The sequence below is a fragment of the Chelon labrosus genome (assembly GCF_963514085.1).
Source record: "Chelon labrosus genome assembly, chromosome: 19".
NCBI classification, from domain to species: Eukaryota; Metazoa; Chordata; class Actinopteri; order Mugiliformes; family Mugilidae; genus Chelon; species Chelon labrosus.
Window position 1 is genome coordinate 16,616,540 of NC_140352.1, and position 25,560 is coordinate 16,642,099.

The 25,560-nt window shown below is 41.0% G+C and overlaps 1 protein-coding gene and 1 long non-coding RNA gene across 2 annotated transcripts in view; one reads left to right on the forward strand and one right to left on the reverse strand.

Moving 5' to 3' along the window:
* arhgap22b (Rho GTPase activating protein 22b) overlaps positions 1-25,560 on the forward strand; it is a 32,697-nt gene that overhangs the window by 3,381 nt on the left and 3,756 nt on the right. The window contains exons 2-4 of the mRNA XM_084567878.1: positions 355-554; positions 5,351-5,438; positions 22,288-22,416. Coding sequence (XP_084424004.1) covers positions 355-554; positions 5,351-5,438; positions 22,288-22,416 — 417 coding nt within the window. The remainder of the gene's footprint in view (positions 1-354; positions 555-5,350; positions 5,439-22,287; positions 22,417-25,560) is intronic.
* Positions 14,591-24,355, reverse strand: LOC311504659. Its single transcript, XR_014699634.1, has 4 exons — positions 24,056-24,355; positions 22,251-22,433; positions 15,381-15,473; positions 14,591-15,179 (listed from the first exon to the last, which is right to left on the reverse strand). It is a non-coding gene; the product is annotated as an uncharacterized lncRNA (long non-coding RNA).

Below are 25,560 nucleotides of genomic sequence, written 5' to 3' on the forward strand. Positions count from 1 at the left end.
AGGGGGGGTATCCCTGTCACCTGAGGCTATGTGTAGTGTGTAGTGTGTGTGTGTATTCCTCCCTTTATAGTCTCTATTGTATCTGCTGTTTCCCTGCAGCCCCTCTCCCCCTTCATCTAGAGGCATAGCAGCCTGGGGCAGGAGGCTATGAGTGTTAATGACTGAAGAGCCTGCCAGAGCATGTGTGTGCATATAGTGTACAGAATAAAGGATAACACAGACACTCATTAGGAAGCAAATGAAAAGGCAGACGCCAAAGAAATAGAGCAAATACAGAAAATCAATCACAACAACCAGTGCCCTCTAAAGCTACAACACACACACAAAATAAAAATGTCTTTTATGTGTTTGCAGCCCGGTCCAAGAGCATGGTGATGGGCGAGGTGTCGCGGGGCCCATGCAGGCCGGCCTCCCCCAGCCTCCAGGAGGGTGCGCTGAAGGCTGGCTGGCTGAAGAAGCAGCGCAGCATCATGAAGAACTGGCAGCTCCGCTGGTTTGTGCTGCGCTCAGACCAGCTCTTCTTCTACAAAGATGAGGAGGAGACCAAACCGCAGGTAATACTTCAGCTACACACTCAAAGGGTGGTGAAATTAAGAGCTATGGCTGCAGCTAACCATTATTTTTTAATCGATAAATCGATTGATGATTTTTTATTAATTGGTCGATTAATCTGTTGAGTTTTTTCACCAAATGATGCTATTCAACAAAAGTTTAGATACATTCACATGGTCTAATTAGGTCTAAACATCAAGCTCCACACAGACAGACCCCAACCACCCAGCCGGTTCCAACCCAGAAACCTCATGTAGTGATCCAAATCACCGCTAAATGTTGCTTCCGCCCGCTTAGAGCGTAATGTTAATGGAAATCAATATCGTTTAGTTTTACAGGTCTATATGAGCGAAATAAACCGCTTGCAACTTGTGAATGAGCTGGAAAGCAGCGCTGCCGTGCTGGCGATTAGCACCTGCTCTCAAGTCTGCTGTCTCTCCAGTCCAACTAAAGTCACTGTAGCGGTCCAAACACAACCAATCAACTACAGTGGGGATCGGTTTCAGTATTAGTAAGCCTTTCTTCTTCTACAACAAAGTCTCTCAAGTGTCATGGTCTCTGTCTAATGGATTTGGGTTTGGGCCATGTAACATATTTCATGCAAATTGCCACATTTACTAAGACAACACCATCATTGACAATCCTCTATAGCCCTATTAAAAGCTAATAGTACATTTGTGAGCACATTTACACTAAATCAATGTGCCTGTACAGATCTGCCTTCGTTACAATAACTCGACGATATCTATGATAAAGTACTTGTTTTACTACTTGAGAGAGTGTTCTCATGTAGCATTTGCCAAAGATGGACCCAACTTACTAAATGTGCGTTCAAGTCAAAAAAAGTTTTGGACTTGATTACAGAGTCTGGCTAACAAAAACTACCTGAATCCCCAAACTAATCTAGACCCTCACTTACATGTCAGTAAATGGCCGAGCCCAAATCCTACATCCGAAGACAGTAACAACTCTCCATACACAACTGCAGTTGTTAAAGACCGCTTTATATCTGACAGATGAAAGATAGTGGCAATGATGACTTGCCACTCACACGACTCATAGTAGTACATTAGTTTAAGCAGAGCAGACGCCCGGCTTCCTTCTCCATTAGTGCACTAATATGAAAACATTTCAATGTCCACTCAGTCTCATGCCTTCTTCACTGAGGGATGTCTTTTACAGCCAGGTGCTGACTAACATGTCTCCATTATCATTCCCAATGAACACACACATACTGATATTAATGGTGTGGTGATGGACGGAGCTGACGGCCTTAGATGTAGTCGTAACAAGAGGCGGTGATGTAATCCAGCAACAAAAGGCAGCGAGGGCAGGTCCGTGACACACACACACACACACACAACATGTACATAATAATCACCTTTCCACATTCCTGCCGGAAATCTCGACACATTCATTGATTTTTCCAGTCTTCACTCTGCTTGACTGCTGTTCACTTAATGTAGGCAGCAGCCGTCTGCTATCACTGTCCTTAGTCCCTGTCATTGTGCGCACACACCCGCACACACACACACACACACACAATACTGAGAGAATGACGTCTTCTCTTCCTCGCCGTCTCCTTTCTGTGGAGAACAAATGAGTGAAGGCTTTGACAGACCGCCTTTAATCAAAGCTTGTCAATACTCATCCAGCCTGTATTGATTTGTAACTCCCAGTGGATTCGTGTCACACGCATGGTTGAACGCACGCACAAACACACACTCTGAGAAAAGCACTTACGTATACACACGTGCACTTCCCCCGCAGAGAGTTGGATGTGTGAGAAGTGTCATTCCGGCCTTTTTTCTCCCTCTCGTCTTCTAATCGATACGTAATCCGAGGATGGGAGGATGTGGGCGGGGGTGGGGATGGTTGTGCAAGATTGCTGCAAAAGAACACGACTACCCCCCTACCATGATGAAAGGACGTGATTATTGGTGGTAGGGGAGTGAATACTGACTGAAGATCTACACATGTTTTCTTTTCCTTTTGTCATGTGGGGATAAATCTTATAACAAATGGACTTCAGGTAACTGACAGGAGATGTTGGGGATCGCCATTAGCGCTAAGCAATAAACAGCGACTCCTCAACTTCACATGAAACACAGTTTTGGAAGTAATTGGAAGCTTTTTTTTGTCACTCCATTTTTTGCAAAATGCTCTTTAACATGATATCTAGGGATGGAGAACTCCCGTCAATGCGGGAGTGCGGGTGGGAATGTGATGTCGTCTTTTCTTCAACTGAAGTTTAGTACAGCGATGCCTTTTAAGGCTATCACGGCTAATGCTAACTAATCAGTTCTTCCTCTTTGGTTTCCAAAAAAACTGGAAAGATAGAACTTCCTGAACTGACTATAAGGTACGGCCTGTTGTGGGAAAATAAAATAGATGAGAGGGATGAGACTGACCAAAAATAGTACAAGTTGTAGGCTATACAACCAAAACAATGAGCTTAAAGTAGCTAAAACAAAACTATAGTGACGGGGAACTGAAGAGCTGGTATTTCACCAAAGACACAGGAAAGTAATGATAAAATAAAATTTTTGTATGATTCAATTATTTTTATAGTCACGATCGCTGAATGTGTGCATTTCCTGTTCAAATACAGGGAGAGAGGCAAGCTGAGGCAGCGACAAACCGAGCTTCACCTCAAATTACACAGTCTCTCCCAATATGCGTTGACTCATGCCTGCGGTTATCTCTCTGTCTGTCGTGAATATAATGTTAGTACACACTTTTATCGTATGTCCTAACTTTCCATAGTCTAGGTAGTGTATTTCATGTAATTGTGTAACATATTTAGTCTCGCTGATCTGAAATTAAACCGCGCTGAAAAAGCACAAGGCGAGGCAGCCAGTACTTCTGCTTCACGGAAGAGGGCGCTAATGAGCCTCGAGTTCACGCTTGTTCTGCTGTTGCTCTTCCCCCGCACTGAGTCAAGTGCACGGTTGCTGTTCGTCAAGATATGAGATATGAAATGTAACCAGTTAGTGTTGAAGCACATAAAGGTATTCCATTGGGTTCATATTTGTAACTCTAAAAGATGAGTGAGTCAGTCTTGGCGGGTTTATTAAAAAGTAGCTTTGTACTCAGCTTAGTGACAAGATTAAACAATGGGTGTGATCGGGCTGGATTCTGTCGGTGGTTTGCTGCCGCTGCTCTGACTTGTATCCAGTTGTGGCACTGATTAATATTTGAGGAGACATCTGTTTAAAGACTTGGTCGTGTGTTAAACAACAGGAGTTTGAGGTGTTTATGTGCCACATTTCTGGGCCTATGCACATGGTATCAATCTATGGCAGTGGGAAATGTCTGTGTTTAACAATGTCCTAGCTGCTGGCACTGCTGGAGGATGTTGGCAAAGTGAGATGGAAGTAAAAATGAGCTTTCAGAGGCCGGTCTGGTGTTCTGGTCCGATTGGAATTAATGTGCATACCAGGTTTAACTAGGTGTGTCTGCACACAGCTGCATGGAACCTCATGCATGCACGTACTTTCATCGTAAGTAGCTAAATCACAGTAAAGGACAAAGTGTGCTATCTATCCTACACTACTTGAGTGTGTGATTTGTGTTCTTTGGTTGCCTTTTCTTATTCATTCATCCCTGGCCAGCTAGTCGTGTTATTCTGAGCACATAGCACCCTTGGGACACCCGTCCTGCCCTGCCCCGGCGCTCCATCCATCTACAGCTTCCACCTCTTCCATTTGTTGCTATGGCGACTAATGCTGGCGACAGCCTGGCCCTCCGGCTGAGGCGCTTTGGCAGACTCCTCTGCCTGTTTGATGGAGGATGCCAGTGGGGAGATTAACGGGGCCGACCTGGAGACGCTGGCATCCCTTCACAGCTCGCTTGGCCTCAGTTCTCTGGGCTAAATGGGTATTGATCTGGATAATGTATTCTAATAATCTGTGTGGGTCCCTGTTCAATCACAGGAGTAGCTGCTTAAAATTTTAGATGGGCTAAAAGGTGAGTAATAAGAGGAGAGAAAGGAAGGAAGGAAGAACAAGGGGGTAACAGAATGTAGGAAGTACTCCCAGTACTGCAGCAAGTGCTTATGTTTGGCAGTTCATTTAGTGTGTGGAAATACTTCACTAAGGATGAAGCCCATTCTACCATGACATGCAAAATATGTAAGTCAGTCCTGAAATACAACAAAAGTACTACTGCAATAGACGCACATCTGCAATGGCATCCGCTAATGCTAGCAGAAGAACGGTCCAAATCCTCTAGACAGCAGTTAATTAAGCCTGCGGTAACAGAGAGAAGGAGGCTGCAAATTAACAATTCTCTATCCCAACTATCCCATCTAACAACACGCTGTGGAGTACTATTAAATGCAATTGATGGCGCTGAGTTGCAGCCAGTTTTTATACAGGTTATACATATCTGCAGTGCACGGTTTGTAGCACATGAGCTGTCTGTTCTCTGCATATGTATTCAGGTACATAGATTTCATTGTTGCAAAGCATTACCGATAGTCGATAGTCGATGTCGACTTGACTTTCATCACATAATAGTCGACTTTAAAAAATCTGAACTTGTGCAATGCCTAGCCTTTACACTGGGCCTCCATTGACCTCAGTCTCCCAGTTTCAACTCTGGGACTTTATTGCCAGAACCTTTCTCTAATTTAATTATCTGTCACGCTAATATCCGTATAGTATTAATTTTACTGGCAGTCTCACGGGTGTGGGGTTCCTTCTGTTTCTGTTGTTGGTTAATGGATGTGTGTGTATTTCCCTTTCTTTTAGCCAGCTTTACAAACACAAAAAATGCTTCTCTCTGTGTGTTCTAGGGCTGCATACCACTGCAGGGATGCCAGGTCAACGAGCTCACGGCTAACCCGGACGAACCAGGGAGACACTTATTCGAGATCGTACCAGGTGAGACCTTCTCCTCTTCCTCCTTCAGCACAAGTCTCTGCCCACTGTGTGAGCCGCCTTGAAAGTAAAATCCTGTTTTACACTGAGTAATGCAGATATCAGATACAGATGATCAGTGGCCACGTTTACCTGGATACGAGTTCTTTAACCTGCTAGAACTAATTCTGATCAGAGATTCCAACTTAACTGTCTACACGGACAAAATGATCAGATAAGGCACACGTGTTTACATGCCCAAAACATCCGTCAGATGACCGCTGTGGAGCATCAAATCTACCTCACATACAAAACAAGAAGTTTATTTCGCCTAAACCTTACTGACAACAATGAATTCTTGCAGTAGAAGGTGACCAAGACGGACCTACATCTTCTTTCATCTTTACAAATTCTTGTTCAAACAACTTGTTATGCTAGTAAACCACTCTAAACCTTGCAAAAAGATTTAGCATGTAGTTACTATTCTGCATTCAAACAGCAGAGAGCGCTGTCATCCAAGCTGCTGTAATGGTCCGTCTCCTTGTGTCACATCTCCTGACCTCAGAGCTGGTGAAACATCAGCTTTCAGTATTTAATTTCTACAGGGTGAAAGTCCGTTTCTGCGTGAAAGTACCATAAAATAAATAAAATTAAAAAAAATATATCCTGTCCCTCTATCACTCTGATCGTATCATCCCAGTCTCAGACTGTAGATTTCAGGACATTAGTGAGCCGTCATGCTCCACACACAGCATTGACCTCACATCAATCAATACAACGCTTCTGTATGTTGAAGGTTACATTTGTCTCAGTGTGTACTTAACCCTTTGTGGACTATTGTACACTACATCTTATCATGTCATATAAAGAAAACAATCATTTACAAGCATAAAAGTGACCTTTACTATGACACCACAATTCACAGACCCCACAACTGCAACTTTGACCTCAAAATCAAGTCCTGCACTGTACATCACAAGACACCCTAGTGATGGTTGAGCTCAGAATATCACTCATTTTGTGAGTGTTTGCTTGGTGGTCTCTTCTTGTGTTTAGAATGGCTGACAGGCTTGCGAGTGTCTGTGTGTTTTGTTTATGGCCAGTCAACATTGCAGGGGAGTGTGAAGCCCAGTGAGCTCCCAACTTGCCAACGGGTCTGCGGACATGCACCCTTAGACAGGAGATGGGAGTGAGGGAAGGTCAGATGAAAGGTGCAGACAGCCGGAGAGGAAAGCAAGTCAGCTGGGAGAAAATGTAGAGTAAAAAGACAGGTAGGATGGAAGGAGGCAAGTTAGGTCAGTGCGGATGCTCCTCTGTCAGGCGAGACATTCTATCGATGTGTATGATTTCTTTACCGTTTCAATCCCTGTGTGTAACAACCGGATGCCGACTACATCTGATGTTTGCACAGTATTAGATTTATTCACTCCTCGGAGGAGAAACACACAAGTGTTACTCTGCTCTTTCTCTCTCAAGTCTGTAATCAGTTTAGAGTGATGAAGGCTTCACTCGCCCCTGTTGTATGAAATGAATAGACTCAGAGGTTTTAGACTGTACATTGTGCCAGAGTAACGCTTCAAGGAGACTGAAAGCAATCATTACGGTGTCTGGTCACGTCTGCAGCCAGTTTCACTGAGCAGTCTTGTGTATTCCTTACAGGAGCGTTGCCTTCAAATGGAACTTGTGAGCTTGTGGTAATGACATGCAAAGTTGAAGTTGTGGCGACGACAGACAAAACAATCTTCCCCTTGTTGATCTAATCTCAGACAACGTCCAATGGGTGCAACTGATATAGTTGACTGACATATGAGGTTAGGGTTTACCACCACATTGACCATGCTGATAACAGGTCTAGAGTTTTGATGGTGTTGTGGAAACTTAATAGGCAGTTTAGTCTTCTGCGTCAATTAGACGACGTAGCTACGACGACGGCCCAGACGCTACACAGACCTCAGCGCTGTAGCTTGACATCCACCTCCCCAGAAATGTAACTATGCGCCACAGTGACGCAGACCGCAAGAGCTGTATTAGCTTTTCCATCGCCGCAATTTTCGAATTGATTGTTTTGGATCAATAAAGATGGAACACATCGAGCAAAGGTTAACTGAGGAGGTTCGAAGATACAAACATTTGTATGACTCGTCTTCGGTGAACAAACAAAAATGAACCCGACTGGCAAAAAATAGCATTTGGGTGGCATTTTTTACAGAGCAAGCCAGACTGACGAACGCACAAGTATAAATGGCTGGCACCGGTGTAGACCACGTGCGTAGGTTATGGCACCTATGTTCCGCAGTACCCTAAATGAGCCTTAAGTCTTCAGCCAAGACGGGCCAGCTCCGTTCATACACTTAATATTTTTATGTCCTGCTTGTTGTACTTAGAAATATTTGGGTGGGATACATGGAGCATGGAAAGTCCATAAGAAAGTAACTTTCAGCTGCAGAGCAATGGCCGATGAGCCAATCACTTCATATGTAGACAGAGCTGTGAGAACACCGCTGATTGTCACCCGTTGCCATCTACAAGCCAAAAAAGGTTTAGCGAGCTAATAACTAGCTAACGTAATATAGGAAATTCAAAAGCAATTCAAAAGCATAATGAAAAGGTGGGGTTATGGGGAATACACATTTATAAAGAAAATTCGGCACGGCTAAAGACAATACTTGCCAACCATCATTTCTAAAAACGTCAGCAAACAACTCGGACAATATAGAAGATTTCCATTTACGAGGTTGTGAACACCACAAGAGAGCACTGTTCATGGGAACCTTTGCCCTAAAGACGGTAAACATGGGCCCATTTGAAGGCCGCAGAACCAAATGTAATTTTAGCTTTTTCGACTTTGTCGCGTTTCCGTGAGTTTGAGTGATCAATCGGTCAGTTAGTAAAGTGACCCGAAAAGTAATTCATTTTCATGTTCGCTCCCACATGTAATCACATATGTTGTTCAACTTTTAAGAAGAAAGATTTTACACTCACTTGAGGTTTTTTTGCCTTTTTGAGAAAGACTTGCTCTTGGAGGTGGACCTTCAGCATATGTTAAAATGGACATTTAAGTGACGCAAACAATCAAAAGTTGCTAGAGAAAAAGAATAAGAGTGTATGGCGCTTGTTGCTAATGCACGAGCTGTGCTGGGTGAATTGAACTAATCGCTTTCTTTGTCTTTCCGTGAAACACGCAGTGTTAGCTGACATAAAAGAACAGCATGCCCAATTTAAAAAAGAAATCCAACTCTAATGAATCACATTATTTTTCTCTCACAGATGGTTTCATTTCTTCTTCTGTTTTTGGGCAGTTTGCAACCTCTACTTTATGTTCTCTGTTATCAAAAGCTCCTAAACAGCTCCTATCTAATGATATTACACGCCATATTTTATGTGCTGTAAAGCAGTCGATGGAAAGGTGCCCAAGTATCATTTTGTTTTCTTCCTTGCAACATTTCAGAAGTTTCCTTCAAATTTGATTAACGATTAGAAGGAAATACAGGTATTTGTTCCCTTTTCGCACAAATACTATTTTGATGTGATATTGATATTGGTTTAAGGGTTTGCTTCCTGCCAGAGGGACTGGAGAACAATTATTATTTTATTTTTTATTTTTTTTACTGAGGTCCATAATTTTATGCGTACCACCAAGACCAGTAATGCCACTAACACAAATGGTTAAAAAAAAAAAACGACTCATCTAAGGGAAGAGACCGGCGGCTGATTATGACTCCCAGCCGGACTAAACCCCCAGTATGGGGTCTGATCAGCCCTGAGATGAAAGTGGAGATTTTTCTATCAGTGCTGATAAATCAGCTGCTGGCTTTCTCTTGCTCCCGGTACTCTTTTGTCTGCTGTAATAGTGGCCACGTCCTTCAAATGAGCCCAGGGACCTTGGCTGTTCATCTGGGTCATGTGATTGACCGACAGACTTTGCTTTGGTAAGAGTGTGTGTGTGTGTGTGTGTGTGTGTGTGTGTGTGTGTGTCGAGCCAGAGGGTAAATATATTGGTCATGCTTATTGTGTAGATATAGAGCAGCCTGTCCTGTCGGAAAAGATAGGTACAAGGCAGATATGAGTGGCAGCACATTAAACCCCATGGACACATCCTGGGAAAATAAGAACAGTTAAAATGTGAAATCATCTTGCAGTAAACGTCTCAATCAAACAATCTCAAGGTCATAGCCAGTATAAAAATTCATGGTGCTCATTTATCCTGCACCTGTGCAGACATCTTATTCTTAAATGTTATTTAATGGAAGCAGGAGCACAAAATTCCTTCTGGTATTAGACTGAATAACATCAAGTATGCATGCAATTAAAAATTGGATTCCATCATGTTTTTTTTTTTTTTAATCAGTATGTACTGCAGACAGAGCGAGCAGTGCTGCCAAACAAAGCTGATTGAACAGTCGCACACCTGAGTCTGAAGTGAGCTTGTCTCAAAGCCTGTGGGCAGGAAGCAAATAATTGCACATTTTAAAATATTCTTTGTATTAAATGGCTGACTCAAGGCTATAAGCCCTCTGTGGTGGTTGTGTGGAGCAGTTATAAGCCATCAGACAACAACGCGCGCACAGAGAACACACACGCGCCTGTGCAAACGTGACAGCTTCTGCCCATTCATTCTTGTGGTCTAGCCATTTAGGCATCCACCCATGAACAATACACACTCGGGCCTTTTCTGAAGCACAAGAACACATGGCTACTGTTACCTTTAGCATTTGGCATCTGTAGCATTAACAGAGCTGCATATTTGTTAACCCTCACTATAGGTCAACGTAACACAACACATTAATATGGAGGTTTAAAGGAAACGTCACACCAAGATTCTCTTGCTGGGAATTCACTAAAAAACAAAAGATTGGTTAAATATACTTATGGGCTTTCATCCCTAGAACTAGATCAGAAGTCATTAAACTAAACCTGGCAAGCAATTAGCTTCATCTATCTTAAAAACTCTAGAGAAACACCTGACATACAAATTTAACAAGAGATTACATTGTCTTGGTTAATGTTATTTAAGTCTTGATAAGAACTTTTCCATTTTTATTTTTTTTTTTGCATTTGTGGACGAAGCTAAAGTCAGATTTCCACCCGACATATGCGTTAACCGAATATTTTCTGTCATTGACCGATTTTTTTAAAATGTGACAGAAAAATCCGAAGGCCATCCGTCATTTTGACAGTTTGCAGTTCACACTGACCACTTGGTGGTGAGTGACCATATTCATTGGCTCTTGCGTTCCACACATCGCGGAACTTCTGTCAGTGCACGAACAGACACAAAACTTTTTTTGCTTGTTTTTTGTTACCATTTAAAGTCAATACTGTTCTGAAAAAAGGACTTAAAGTTAATGAAACTTTAATGAAAATGAAATGCTATTGAATATGTCTTTATTATCATTTAAAAAAATTAAAGTGACGGGTAAAAATAGATTATGACAGGATTTTTATGACCTTGTCAGTCAAAATGACCATCAACGAAAAAGTCTAGCGCAACCTCTGATACAGTCTTTATGCTAATCTGAGCTAATCGCATGCTCTAGTTTCATTTGTCTATAAACTGTATAAAAGAAGTGGATATGGCAATCATGGCTTAAGTCCCCATCGGTTTGTGGACTACCATTTTGAAGCCTTGAGTTCTTGCCAGGGTGAAGCTGGAGATCCCAGGGATCAGAGAACCTGGGGAGAACCTTATTTCTATTTTTATTTTATTTATTTTTTTTCCAGTATGCAACTCATACCATGCCACCATAAATCACAACTACGTAGAGGCTCGCCATATCATTCAAAAAGTACTGCACAGGGAATCATTTATTGTCCTACCTTTCTTGTTTATTTGTCCTACACAGCCAACAGCACGTATCACTGCTTACTTAACTGTTATATTAGTAAATCATAATTTTAAGGGTTTTGGGCATGTAGTGTCTACTCATCCCCAGTTCTTCTCACCATCTTCCTTTTCTCCCAGTGTATGGGACTACTTTATTAATTGATATGGATGAATATCAAAATATGAAGCCCTAACCAAGTTGTGTAAACTGATCATGTTTTTACATTGCCAGTTATGCTGGTAAACAGTTCCAAAAAAACACAGTTCTAAGAGCACAATAAACACAGCAAAAGTGGATCCAACAAAATTAGATTTATTTACATAAATTTATACAAAATCTGTATCTGGCCAACTGCTGGATAAAATAAAGGATAAATAATTTTACAACTTGACAATTAATTTCATATCCATTAATTTGTATAGTCATGTTAGATGTGAATCTAAAATGTGAAGAATGTGAAGTCTGATAATACATTTGTTCAATTTCGAATAATTTAGGTTATTTTTATTGGGGGGGTCAATTCGGATCTACACCCATGCTAGGTATGTACTGAATGTGTACAAACCGACATTAGATTACATGCGTTATTTCGGCTGCAGTCTGAGCGGAAGCAGTGCGACACTCGGCGTCAAGGGGAACGGTAGTGGAGAGTTATCTGGGCCAACGCGACCCACATGCCCATATTTGGAGTATCCGGTGTGGGCGGGGTCAGGCACAACCAACATGACGACATGCGACACGTGACGTCACGTGATGGCTTTGATGTTACTGATGACGTCACACAACATGTTAAGGTGACATGAGGTATTATATAGCACATATATATATCTTCTGATAGCAGACTGTTAGCAGACTATAGCAATAGAGTGTTTGAACACAGGCAATAGACCCGCATACAACAATAATTTCACATCATCACAAATAATAATATTACAAAAATGAGCGGAAACGATCCCAACGTGCTCCGAGCTGAGCTCGAAAAATCAAGAGCAAGTGAGTGCCGGCTTATTAAAAAAGTAAGAGAACTGAATAAACAAGTTTTATCTCAAACTCGAGACACCTATGCACTTCAAAGAGAGCAAGTTCACGTTGCTCTGCTAAAAAAAGAAGCTGCAACCACTCAGTTGCAAATGGCAAATCTCCACAAAGAGTTGGAGATAGTCAAAAATGACCTGAAGGAATGTAAGACACAGAGTGCTTCTGAAAAGAAAAAGTTAGAGAACAAAAATAAGGTCCTGCAAAAGGAACGTCAGGAACTTCAGGACAAATGTGCGATTGAAAAGACGATGAAGAGACAGAAAGATAAAGACCTGGAAGGTTTTGGCACCTTGAAATTGGAACATAAAAAACTGACCTTGGAGAACCAGGCCTTGCAACATCAGGTACAAGACCTGATGGGCTACAAAAACTTCACGTCAAAAAGAATTGAAGACCTGGAAGAGGAGTTAAAGACGCAGAATAAGTTAAATGAGAAGGCAAATGAGGAACGTAAAAAGTTAGTCTTAAAGATTCATAAGTGCACTGACGAGATAGATGTATTGCGTTCTTTTAAAGCAAAACTTCTCTGCACACAGAATCGACTTCAGGAAATGACTGAGAGTTGTGAAAAAGCCCAACAACAAACTGAGAATGACAAAAAACAGATAAAGAAGTTGACAACAGATATTGGGAAGCTGAAAAGGAAGATTGACGAGCTGACACATTCCAAATTTGTAAAGGAATATGATGCCTCAAAACTAGTTAAAAATATGGAAGACATGAAACAGCTATTAGAAGATCAGAACAAATTAGTCAGAAAGCAGCGTGCTGAGATAGCATTATTGGAAAATGACGTAAGCAACAACAAGGATCTTAAATATATGCTTGAAAATAAGAAGGACGAACTGACACGGCACGTTATGATCACAGACCATGAGGTTATCAATCTGAAGAATGCTATCACAGAGTCCGAGAACAAACAAAGACAGCAGGCGATCAAAAAAGAGAACATCCAGTGTGAGAAAGACCTCGCCCTCCATAACCTGTTCAAGGCTCAGGAACAACTCAGCAGTTTCAAAGAAAAGATGTCTTCACTCACTACAGAAGTCACAAACCAAGGTTGTAAGCTCAAGCAGAAGAACGGAAAACTGGCCAAGCTTAAGTCAGAAAATTGCTCTCTGAAGGACCAACTGGAGGACGCGCATAAGCAGCAGGCGGAAACCAGGGCAAAGCAGGTGACCTTTGTGAAATCTTCATATAAAGACAAGCAAGTGGTGGAGACAAAACTTGCGAATTCAGTAGAAGAGAAGAAAAAGCTGAGGAACGAAATAGAACAGTACAAAGAGCAGGTAGTGCAGAAGCAAAGTATAATAGATCGACTGGAGGAAGCAAGGATCATACAAGACCAAGCACTTAACGGTAAAACAAGGGAAGCTGAGTTTCTCCAACGGGAGACAAAGATTCTTGAACAAAAACTTCATGTTTTGAACAAGAGAGTGATCCACAAATCAGCGCACAGGTTGTGGAAAGACAGAGCTTGGGCCAGGAGAAATCGTTTATCTTCTGTTAAGATCTTCCAAGAACTCTGGAGCCACTTGCCTAAAAGAAATACACAACTGCCACACGATCAAACTGGTAAGTACGAGCAACTGCTGAAGGAAAAAGACACAGAAATTGAGACACTGAAGACCAAGCTGGCTAGGCGGCCAGATGACGCAATACATAAGCTCTACAGGTGCCAGTGGGATAAGAGGGAACTTAACAAGCAGTTAATGGCAAAACAGGGACTCCTTACTGCTTATCAGACAAGTTATGAAGACGTGAAAGGAGACAACCAAAGGATGACACAAGAGCTGAGGAAGTGCAATCTAGAGATGAAGTCAGCCCCCCTTCCGCCTATTACTACAGAGAAGCAGGTGCACACTGAGAGCAAATCTGAGCAGTGTGAAGAGACGCAAGCAACATACAAAGTCCTCCCTCCCATCAGAAAGAAATCGGCACACACATCCCCATGCCCACGGAAGTGAGTGCCCTTCACGCTGAGGTAGGTTTCAATTTAGCCATCGTCAATTTTAGTGATTTGAATTTTAGGGTTAGGGTTTATTTGTGTTTAGTTACTTTTTTGTGTTTAGTTACTTTTAGTTCTGAGAGGTGGTTTACCCCGGGTACTCCGGTTCCACCTCTCATCATGTTTGCCCAAAAAAAAAAATAAATAAAAACAATTAAATATAAGTAAATAATTTTCTGTCTCATTTGTGCAAATTTGTCATTTTTCTTTTGTAAATGCTTTTTTTATTTCTGATTCTTCTTGCTCTTCTTTCTCTTCCTCTGGTTTCTGCTGCCTGAGGTATTCGCTAAACCAGGGGTGTCAAACACATATTAGTTCGGCGGCCACATACAGCCTAATTTGATCTAAAGTGGGCCGGTCCAGTAAGATAATAGCATGATAACCTATGAGTCCATTTGTTTTAATGCAAAAACGATCAAGTAAATTAGGAGAATGTTTCCATTTAATGAAGCAGCCTTAATGAAACCTTAACTCAGCCACTTAATGTATTTGCCATATTCAATCCAAATTAAATATAAATAAATAATAATGAGGAAGAACAGTACAATAATCAAATGTTTCTTTATTTTTAAGTCATGTCAACACACACAGTACACATGCACACTTAACATTGAGTATTTGAACATTTAACAAATTTAAAAACTTTCAGTCCTTTAACCAGGATTCCAAACATTCCTGAACACTATGAGTCCATAAACCAGATAACAGGATAAACAGAATTCTCCCCATTCTCAGCATGAGTTTAAGCTGTGGTGCTGTCCATTCTCTGCTTTCGCTTCATCCTCTTAATTCTGCCACCATCTCTGTCTGGAGCCAGATGTAACCATCTTTTGATGATTGAGTCAATTTTCTGGTCCGTGGTCCCAGAAGTTAGGCGGTTACGTCCTACAGCAGCTGAAACATACATGCACAAAGCATATATGATTGGGAAAGAACATTTTTGTATTATTAGGTACTATGGCGACTGTAATTCTATTAAACATTCTGGTGATATTCTACATCTGATTTGTACAAGAAATTTCAATGATTTTTTTTATTTTTATTTATGTAAAATAATCACTACAAAACATGCATTAAAAGTGCCCCAGTGCCTACTTGGATGCAACGGGATTGAGGTCCTCACCGCGGTGCCTAGCCTCCCACCTGACGACACCCAGGCTGCACTGAAAATCAAAGGAACAAAACTCCCTGAAACACAAAGCAAAAAAGGGTTAAACAAGAAAAAGCCACAACAAAAGCCCACAACCCAATTGATAATTAAACAATATCTCAAAACATACAACTCAAGACCAGGAATCAAACAAAAGCTTACTTTAAATAAACCTAGTCCAAAGAGAAAAGCAAACCTAAAAAAAAAAAAAAAAAAAAAAAACAGCAGAGGAAAGGACAGAACAGAAAGAAGCAGCAGCACCAGAGGTTGCGCTAGACTTTTTCGTTGTCCGTCATTTTGACTGACAGGTTCATAAAAATCCCGTCATAATTACCCGTCACTTTAAAATGATAATAAAGACATATTCAATAGCATTTAATTTTCATTAAAGTTTGATTAACTTTAAGTACTTTTTTCAGAACATTGACTTTAAATGGTAACAAAACAACAACAACAACAAAAAAGGGTCAATGCTGCCGACACATCCGTACTCGGAACGGGACTGCTAGCGTAAACAGCTCTTAGACGGTAGCCTACCGTAGGGTTGAAGCGCTTCGGTGGTATGCAAATTCCATTTTGGTAGCCGTGTGCATCAGTTTAATCGGTGTACCAGGAAATCGTGCACTGACAAAAGTTCCGCGATGTTTGGAACGCAAACTGCGATGAGAGACAACAGCCAATTAATAAGGTCACTCGCCACCAAGTGGTCAGGGGTGTGAATTGCAATCTGTCAAAATGACGGACGGCCTTCAGATTTTTCCGTCACATTTTATTTATTTTATTTTTTTTTAAAAAGGTCAATGACGGAAAATATTCGGTTAACGCGACCCCTGAGCAGCACAGAAGAAAAGATAACAGCAGATGAGCCACCCTCAGACCACCAACACCACCTGGGACCAGCAAGAGACTGAACTGAGCCACCTGAAGCTTTTTATACTGCACCTGGCAGGAGGAGGAGCTAAGGGAGGAAACTATCTGGGTTGCTTTCACAACCTTTCACTGAGGTTCACTACACATGTAAAAACAAAGATTGACAGTGTTACACAAACAGCTGTTTGTGAGCAGTCAGTATCAGTATGTAATAAATAAAATAAGTCTTTAAGAATCTTAAAAATAGAGTCTGTAGGTTTGTTCATAGCACTTTGTAAACACAACATTCAAACAAATGGTCAGCTAGCAGAAGCTATGGCAATAGCCCTAATGTTAGTACTAGCAGGAAAAAAAACAACAGACCCCTGCTAGCATCCATGACAAAATGTCTGCCGTTTTAGGTTTGTCTATAATGAATGAGAAAGTTTAACGGCAAAACAGGGCAGTCCATTCCTGAGCCGATTTGATTTACAATTATGTAAATAAAATTAATTATTTGTGTTCGTGCTTTGAAGTTGATGCTAAATTAAGTGGAGATTGTTAATTTGTCTATAGTACACAGTATAAATATAATTTCAGGCATTAAGGGTAAAAAACGGTAAAACTTTTACTGAAATTACAAAATCGATATGTACAAATACATTACAAATTCAAATTACACACTATACACTATAACACCAACTATTATAATCCAATTAGAAAGAGTTCAAGCGTTTCACTTCTAAACTTTAAAACGTTAATTCACAAATTAACTTCCTATTCGTTAGCTTCCATTAATGTGGTTCCTACTCCGACTGGTCCTACGAGAAACTAGTGTTAGCAAAAGGTTCCTAGGTAGCTAGGCATATATATTTTCATTTAATCCGTTTATCTGAAGCTAAGGAGAAGATCAAAAGAATGCTGCATTCAAAGTTTTACTACCATGGTTCAGCTTGTGTTTTTGAATGAACTACTGAAATGAAGAATGTGGAGAGCTTTGTTGTCAAAACTACATGGATTGTCCTCAATGAGCTTAAAAAGCATTTTCAAGATGAAGAGTAAGGATCGCTCACACTTCCCGGGAAATTCTGAATTTTATGTTGCCAAATGTGTCAAGAAAAGCACATCTAAAATATTTTCCAAACTGGTTACAGGCTAAATCACTGTTTTGTAAAATCTCGTACAGGTCTGTACGAGTCTCCTGTCTGACTAAGAATCCAAAGTCTGTGTCTCACAGAGCCTGATTGGCATTGTCTGTTTTCCCTGGGTGTGTGTATGAGTTTGTTTGACAAAGACTGGAGGACAGCCCATCTCTCAGTTACTGCACACACACTCAGAGAGAGGGACAGAGAGAGAGAGAGAGAGCCTTGTTACACTCCTCCTCAGGGATTTGCTTCTCCCCAGGGGGGCCGAGGGAACGGACCTGCTGCCCACACTGCTGAATAAGAGAGACGGGAAGAAAAGAGTGAATGAAAGGGCAGGCTAAACGAGTGAGAAGTAAGAAGCGGGGCTCGTTTGACGGGGTTTAGTTTCCGCTGGCATCGAGCATGATTCACTGGCAGGTTCTGGTCGTTGGTGCTACCTGCGTACTGATCTGCTTCCAAACGCACTCTGTGGTGGTGGCGAGGCAGCCGCTTCTTCATGCTGCAGCTTTAGGCCAGAGCCAGTCACCGCTCCAGCCTGCGCCGCTCACTCAGACATGGGGCCGGTCTGCTGCAAGCCGGACAGACTGAAGAAACAACATCTCCAAGGTAACGGGAAACAGATGCTGGAGAGTTTTTACAAGTGTGGAGACTGACGTGGAGCGGCTGAGTGGCTTTGAGATTTGCAGCATGTTTAGAGCTCCCTTATTTATTGCTTTTTTTGCTGAGAATTAAGATAATGACTCTTGTCTTGTCCCTGTTGCTAACGCTTAACAAAATATCACTTTAAAGAATAAGCTCAATGACTGTATAAAAAGCTTTGCTGCAAAAATAGTTTTGCCAATTACCCATCTACTTCTGTAAATTTTGTGAATGAATGGTGGCCCATTTTACAAAAGTATTTGTTTGGCCAATTCCTGTCCAACAACCTACTTAATTTATATTTTAAACCGTGCAATACAGAATGCAAACCTCTAGCCACATGACTCACAGATCACATATACTGGTACAGTGTTTGCTGTCCTTCATTGTGTTTGGACTGCGAGCCTCATGTACAGTAGAAATATTGTGGCGGGGGCTTGTTGTGTCCATAGCAAGGCATGCTGGACAGAAAACATGACCCTTGATCTCGAATGGTGCTACAAAGTCATGCGTGTCTTTGGCAGATCTGATGTTTCTTTATATATTTTTAGTGCAACAATAGCAACGCATTTCCAGATTGACAATGCTTATGTTACATCTATATGTAATAGCTTATGCTACTTACTCAAAATAACTTTTAATTATTGAATAAGATCCTTGTGTAGTTTTAATTGCCTGTATACTGTAGGTACTGCATATCATGTGCTGTATTAATCCAATCATATCAATAAAGGTCTTGGCCTGAAGGGCACCGAAAAACTGAGCAGTGTGCAAGATAGCATCAACGGTTTGCTAGGCTTTCAGTACTTGAATGGACCTGCTAAAGTTCAGCCTCAATAAATCAACTTTAGTTGTATATGTCAACAAATGTTTGCTTTATTTCTTGGACTTAGAAGAGAAGTTCAACAGCAATCTCTCTTCCTTAGGTCACAACTCACTTGTGTGAGTGAAGGCAAGCAGCCTGTCTAGCTGTAAAGGTCCAAAGGTAAAATAATTCCCCGTGGCGCAGCAAAACTTCAAAATCGAAAAGTGAAAATTTGTGGTTTTGAGGCAGGTTGCCACAATTATAGTGGCTAACTGGGTATTCTGCTAAACTTTACAGAAGTTGGCTTTTTCTCTGCTTTTAGGCAAGGTTGACTTCCAGGAATGTTAGCATGGTGCAAAGGCTTGAAAATGAGAACATAGCTTTCTGGTTACATTAATGTATGAATGATTTACTGTTTATGCTGCACGGTTTTAGATATGTCGCAAACATTAACCACTGCTACGTCGACAGCAACAGGAATAAACAGGTTTTGTTCAGAACAACTTGTGATTAGGATAAGTCGACAAAGCTAACTTTAAGCTAGCTGTTGAGAGTGAGTAAATGCTACCAACATGTTGTCTGGCTGCAAACGAAAAGAAAAAACTATTCTTTTGCTGTTCAGAAATAAAATAGCTATGATTTAGAGTTGGTGAGTGCCAACAAAAACAAATGATCAACCCTAAACCCTATCAGCTCATCCGAAAATACAAAAAGTGAAGCCAAAAACTACCGACTGTTTGCGTAGCTCCCAACGCTTATGGACCTCAAACATGTTCAGAGGTACATTACCTAAAATGACACTCACTCTGACTACAAGTATCTGTCGTATTTGACTGTTGACTTTACATAAAGAAGGATGAACTCTGTGTTATGTCAGCTGTAGGATTTCTGAAGAGCGGTTTTGAAGCTCAATGTTATAGCGCCATTGTTGCCATCTTGGCAGAGTCTGACTACTGCTGACTCCCGGCTTATTCAAAAAAGCGGAACATGAATGAAGGCACTAGACACAGCTAGGGGAATCCACCTGTCATTCGAAGTGGATATACTCTAAATTATGCATAACTTTATGCCGTAATATAACTTAAATGTTTGGGTTATATAGTAATTCACCACAGTAGAGTTGGCAATAAATGAGTAAATTAGCCATAGAGACCAAAACCTATACTTGTACCAGGCTGTACATATGTTTATTTCTGATGTAAAGTTGGCATTTTAGCTTTTAGAGCCAGCCTGAAGATGTCATTTGAGAACCCGCAGTTTTTGCCACAATTATTTTTAAGCCCAAGAGGCCGTCAAAGCTAGATTTCGACGATTTGAAACAATGACATCAGCATTGCAATGGCTCTTCTTCTGCACTTAAAAAAGGCTTCTACTCCTTTTCTTCCATTCAACAGGGTCTGTAAGCCATGTGACATTTAAGAACTGAAGCAGTATTTCCCCAGGATAGACTCTCATAACCCAGAAGCTTTACGCACACATGCTGTAAACATTCAATCTTCTAGCCGGCTCAAATGTCAGCCTCCACATGATGGCCGTGTGGAGGGACTAAAATCAAACTCAGTTAAACGTACGTCTCTGCAAAGCCTGCAGTCAGTGTTATCTTAATTGGCTCCAAAAGGGACCGTGTCAATCGAGGCTTCAATGTTTCCAGTGGTTGTGGTGTCTGCTGGCTATGTTCAGATTGATTTAAGTGGCTCCGTGTGAGTGTGTGTCTTATCAAGGCATGGTTTGCCAAAGAGCAAGTATTGGATGTGTGCTGGCTCCTTGATGTCCAAGTCTCCTCTCTATAGCTTTTTATCACCCTTTTAATGTGACTCTTTTCTTGCTGACGGACAGAGGGGCTCATTGACATTAAATTGAATATATTCATGCACACACACTCTTCGCTGTAAGCGTTCAATAATGATGGCACAAGTCTCCATTTGATATTCCCAGACAGCGGAGCACATGCGAAGCGGTGTGCCGCAGTGTGTTGTTCATCATGATAGTGTGAGTTTGAAAAGCTGGGTGACAATGGCACTTAGCTTTATAGCACCACTGTTTATATTTGGTTTCCCTTCTCACAGCTAAATGACTGTGACTGTGGCAACAACACCATCAGAGACTAATGGCTCAGCCAAACAGGAGACCTGTGGCATTTTCTCCAAACTACTTTACTGTTTAGCTGAAGAAATCAGTATATACAGAAATGTGGTATTTTTTTTTAGAGCTCAGTTGAACATTTGCTTTACATTACATACAATTACTTACATTATAATTCTAATGTATTGAAATTGTTCATTTGAGAAGGAAGTCTACATTTATACAAATTACAAACTGCTCTGGATCAGTCACAGTGCAACATTAAGACTATGCTTAATAGAAAAGTGGTGCCATCTAGTGGTGGGAAACTCAAATAACCCACTGATTTCACCCAGTGTAACCCAGAGGAAACTAATTGGCTTTTAAAGGTTTGCAAGCATTTCATTGAAAGGAGTATGCCAGTTTTATTTGTTTGACACAATCCAGGCATTAATTTGTTAATGTTTTGTTTTCACAAGTGCTTTTTTTAAGGCAGTCTCAATATATTTATGCTGAATTTCACTTTTTAAGAATATCACCATTATGTTAACTACCATTAAGCTAAGTACAAGGTGTCTCCAGACTTAAGCGCTTCAAATACCATGACAATTTCAGACTTATTTTTACTGGAAGACATGTTGACTCTTTTCAAACACAAGGACTCTTTTAAGTTTTACTATAAATCCGCCTATACAGCATTCACAGCCCTTACTCTGATATTGTTAAAATTAGCTGCGTCTCTTGTAATACAGTGCTGTCAGTTACCAGAGCTTATTAAACTGCTGTTGCAATGAAGTATGTCCTCCAACAAAGTTTAAGCCAAAGAACAGGAAAAGATTTCCGGATTTTCCTTCAATTATAATTGGTACATCACCTCTCTTTGTTTGCCATCTGAACATCTAGTGCCTCCAAAAGTCTTCCTACAGCGGTGCTACAGAGCGTTCTCGTGTTTAAGATTTGCAGGATTTGAGCAAAATAACAGACTTGTGCACAAAAATAGCTCATTCTCACCTCTGCAACATTTTGTGTCATCTTTTTGCGGCTGATCTTCTGGCAACTTTACTCATTAGTTCCCACATGTTTCCTAACTATTAGCTCGTATATGACAGTAAATTGCAAGGATATTTCCGAGCCCTGTGCAACTTAACAGTAATCATCTGGTAAATGAAGAAAATGTCAATCACTACAGCTTTCAGCGAGGAAACACATCAAAATCAATGTGTTTCCTCAAAGACTAACAAAAAAATCCTTCTCTCTTTGCAGTGAGGTCAAATGTTAAAATGATAAAATGTTGTCTTGTCTGTGTCTGTATTTACCCATGCACTGCTATCCCATCCTTGTTTGTTCCCACAGGTGGAACAGGGGATAAAGACCGGACACCCATCAGCCATGAGTCCTTCCTCCTCATGGCGAACTCCCAGACAGACATGGACGACTGGGTCAAGGCCATACGGCGGGTCATCTGGGCGCCGTTTGGAGGAGGTAACCTCATCCTTGAACTCTATGGACCACCAACAGGCAACAATTAAAATCTCTTCAAATGACATATCAGAATTATAGAATACTCAAATCTGTTCATTTTCAGTAAAAGGCAGCATCCAGCACTTCTGAGGATATCTTATTCAAATGTCTTAATGCCAGTAATGACAGAAAGCATACCTTCCTAATCCAGGAAGTCTTCATTTCCTCTCTGCCCCGCAGGCTCCAGAGATCTCCTAACAATATTTGAAATGAGATCTTGGTGCTGAAATAGGAAAAGACTACAGTCCACATCTCTAGTCTCAGCGCTGTCATGCTGGGGTATCATCTGCCCCTACTGTGTCTCATTTCTTTGGCGTGCAATTAATTCTCACCCTGATGTCTCTATTCCTGGTATCGAACAACTGCACCTGACTGGAGAAAGTCCATCTATTCCAGTATGCTGTTGGTGTGCATTCACTAACGGCGGACAGGGTGCTTCTATAGGATTTTTGCCTGCGGTGGCACATGTTGTGGTGAACTTACAAGAACTTAAACCCACCAAAAAATAAAAGACTAAATTGTACTTTTCTTTCGTCAGTGCAGAACTAACAGGTTTGTCGTTAGTTCTCACCCTGTCTGCTCTGGATGTCCAACTTGTGTACTTGACACAAGGCCAGAAATATAACCAGGGCCTGTCTGTCTGTGAACTGGGACATAAGGAGCAGCTGAACAGCAAGGTGTTAGGTTACAAAGGAGCACTAAATTAATAGAGGGACACAGCATGACATCACTAGCCTAATTTTAACCTTCACTTTTAATCAGGCAGGTTAAGACATGACAAAGTCCAATAAATGAATAAATCGAGACATGCATGAAAGACATGACCATTAGGCTTCAGCTTCACCGCAGAGACAATAAATAGAGACAGATCTGAGAGGAATGATAAGCAGGCTGTAACTTTCTTAAGTAGATGGGCACATAAAAAAACTAAAGTGACTTTTTTGTTGCATTTCTAATAAAAAAAAAAAAAAAAAATTATGATAAAACAAATATGAGGCAAACCAAGGTGATGTGTTGGCATTAAACCTGATAAATGGGTCAAATGTCATTTGATTTGAAGGGCACACATATTAAATCTAAAACATAGATAAACTCAGCCGAAGTGCCTTTGAACTGCACAGTACTTTGTTTAAATCTAAAATAGCACAAAGAGGATCTCACATCATAAAAGTGAAGCGTTCCTGTTCAGAGATCAGACTGGCAGACTGACACTTAACTTTGGCCAGATAGGGGTTGTACACATTCTGTTTTGAGGGGCAGGTGATTCATATTGAACAGAAGTAGTTTAATCGCTGTAAGTCTTTTAATTACTTTTTATAACAAAGGGCTCTTTTTGTTAGAAAACAAAAGAAAATATAAATTTGGCTAAAATTTAGCTAACCTGAGAAGAGAATTTTTTCATTAGCTTGTTCTTCGTTGTTGCCATGTGCGAGTGGGGAACGAATAAATGAAACCCTCCAAGGATCTAAATGATGTCGCAATTTAAATTTGTGACATGAATTTAAAGTATTGATGACAAAGCCAGTGATTTTGGGAGAGTTCCTCCTCAAAATAAGCTGAAAACTTGACGCCCTTGACAGCAGTGGTGATCTGTGGTTACCTCACACTGTGGCTCCTCGTATTTACAGCCTCCTTCTCGGATTCACACGCGGATCCACAGGCTGGAGGTGTCCGTCTCGTCTAGAATAGATCTGTCGCCAACTTATAGACCCGTCGTTAACAGCAGCTCTGCGGTCACAGCACGCTGACCCCCCGGGTCTGCTGACTTGCGCCAGACTCCTCCGTCCCTTTACTTCGACTTTGTAGCTCGTTTTCTGCTGACCAGGAGTTTGCAAAGGATTTGGGATTAATCTCTCATCTTCAGAATCAAATGCCTGAACCGGAATGGATGAACTTGGTGAAATGTGGGCTGGGGGTGTATGAAAAACGCACCCTGCTGCTGTGCAGCTCCTGCTCGGTGAATTACCACGATTACTGTGAGCTGACAGCCAGCTGCGACTGCTACAGCCAATCAACAGGTAACAGGAAGTAGTTAGGGACATTTTTGTCCATTTGGGCAAATTTTCCCTTTTCACTTTGCCGTCATTTTTAGTGCATATGGCACTTTTTTTTTTTGTAAAGTCACAATACACAAAGTTTGAAATTAAAAAAAAAATAAAATCTAATAGGTCAACAGATCACTCTGCTTTTTTTCTGCATAAATCTCTTAAAACACTTCAGCACTTTACAAAACCACCAAAAGTTCCATCATTTTGATGATTTTAACCCTTAATTTTCCATAAAACTACTGTTGGGAAGCTGGGGCATTTTTTTTTCAATCAGTCTTGGATATGACCAAGATTATTCAAAATATTGACTTGATTGCATTATTAGTTTTTGTGTAGCATCAGATCTAAAATTTACTACCGTCTTGTGACCTTGGCGGACAAAAATGTCAAACTGACTGCCATTGTAACCACATTTTTTGATCTCTCAGTCATGACACGATGTAGTCATTCATCCTGCAATGAATTTGTTTTGACTGATTTGTCGTTTACATACGGCACTTCCAGTATTCCACGTGAAATGGGTGACCATGTGAAAGACAGTATCCAGCTGCATAGATGGTTATTCAGACGCCCTTACTGGTGTTCCTTGATGTGGAAAACTATGCAGTAGCATGCAACAGTTATTTCAGTGACCTTAGTTTCAGTTGCTCTAAAGTTCGCTTTGACTTTGAGACACAGTCTCAGATTCAAAATTCATACAGAAGAAAGTAAATAAGCTGAGTGACTTATACCCTGATGTTTAAGCATCATGTTTCCAAAATAGACAAACTGACTTATTTAGAAATGAGAGATATCGGTTGACAGTTTTGCCTCTGCTTCAACACCAGAGGTCTGTTGCTGTAGCTGCCCTGTATGTTACAATGGCAACACAAAACATGTAGCCTATTTTTATAGTTCAGAGATCGCTATACTTAGTCCAGATACACACCGATGACCACATGCCTAATATTGTGTACATCTCCCATGTGCTTCCAAAACAGTTCTGACTCATCAGAGAATGTATATGAGGCGTCTAAGGATGTACTGTGGTGTCTGGCAACAGGAGGTTGTTAGTGGG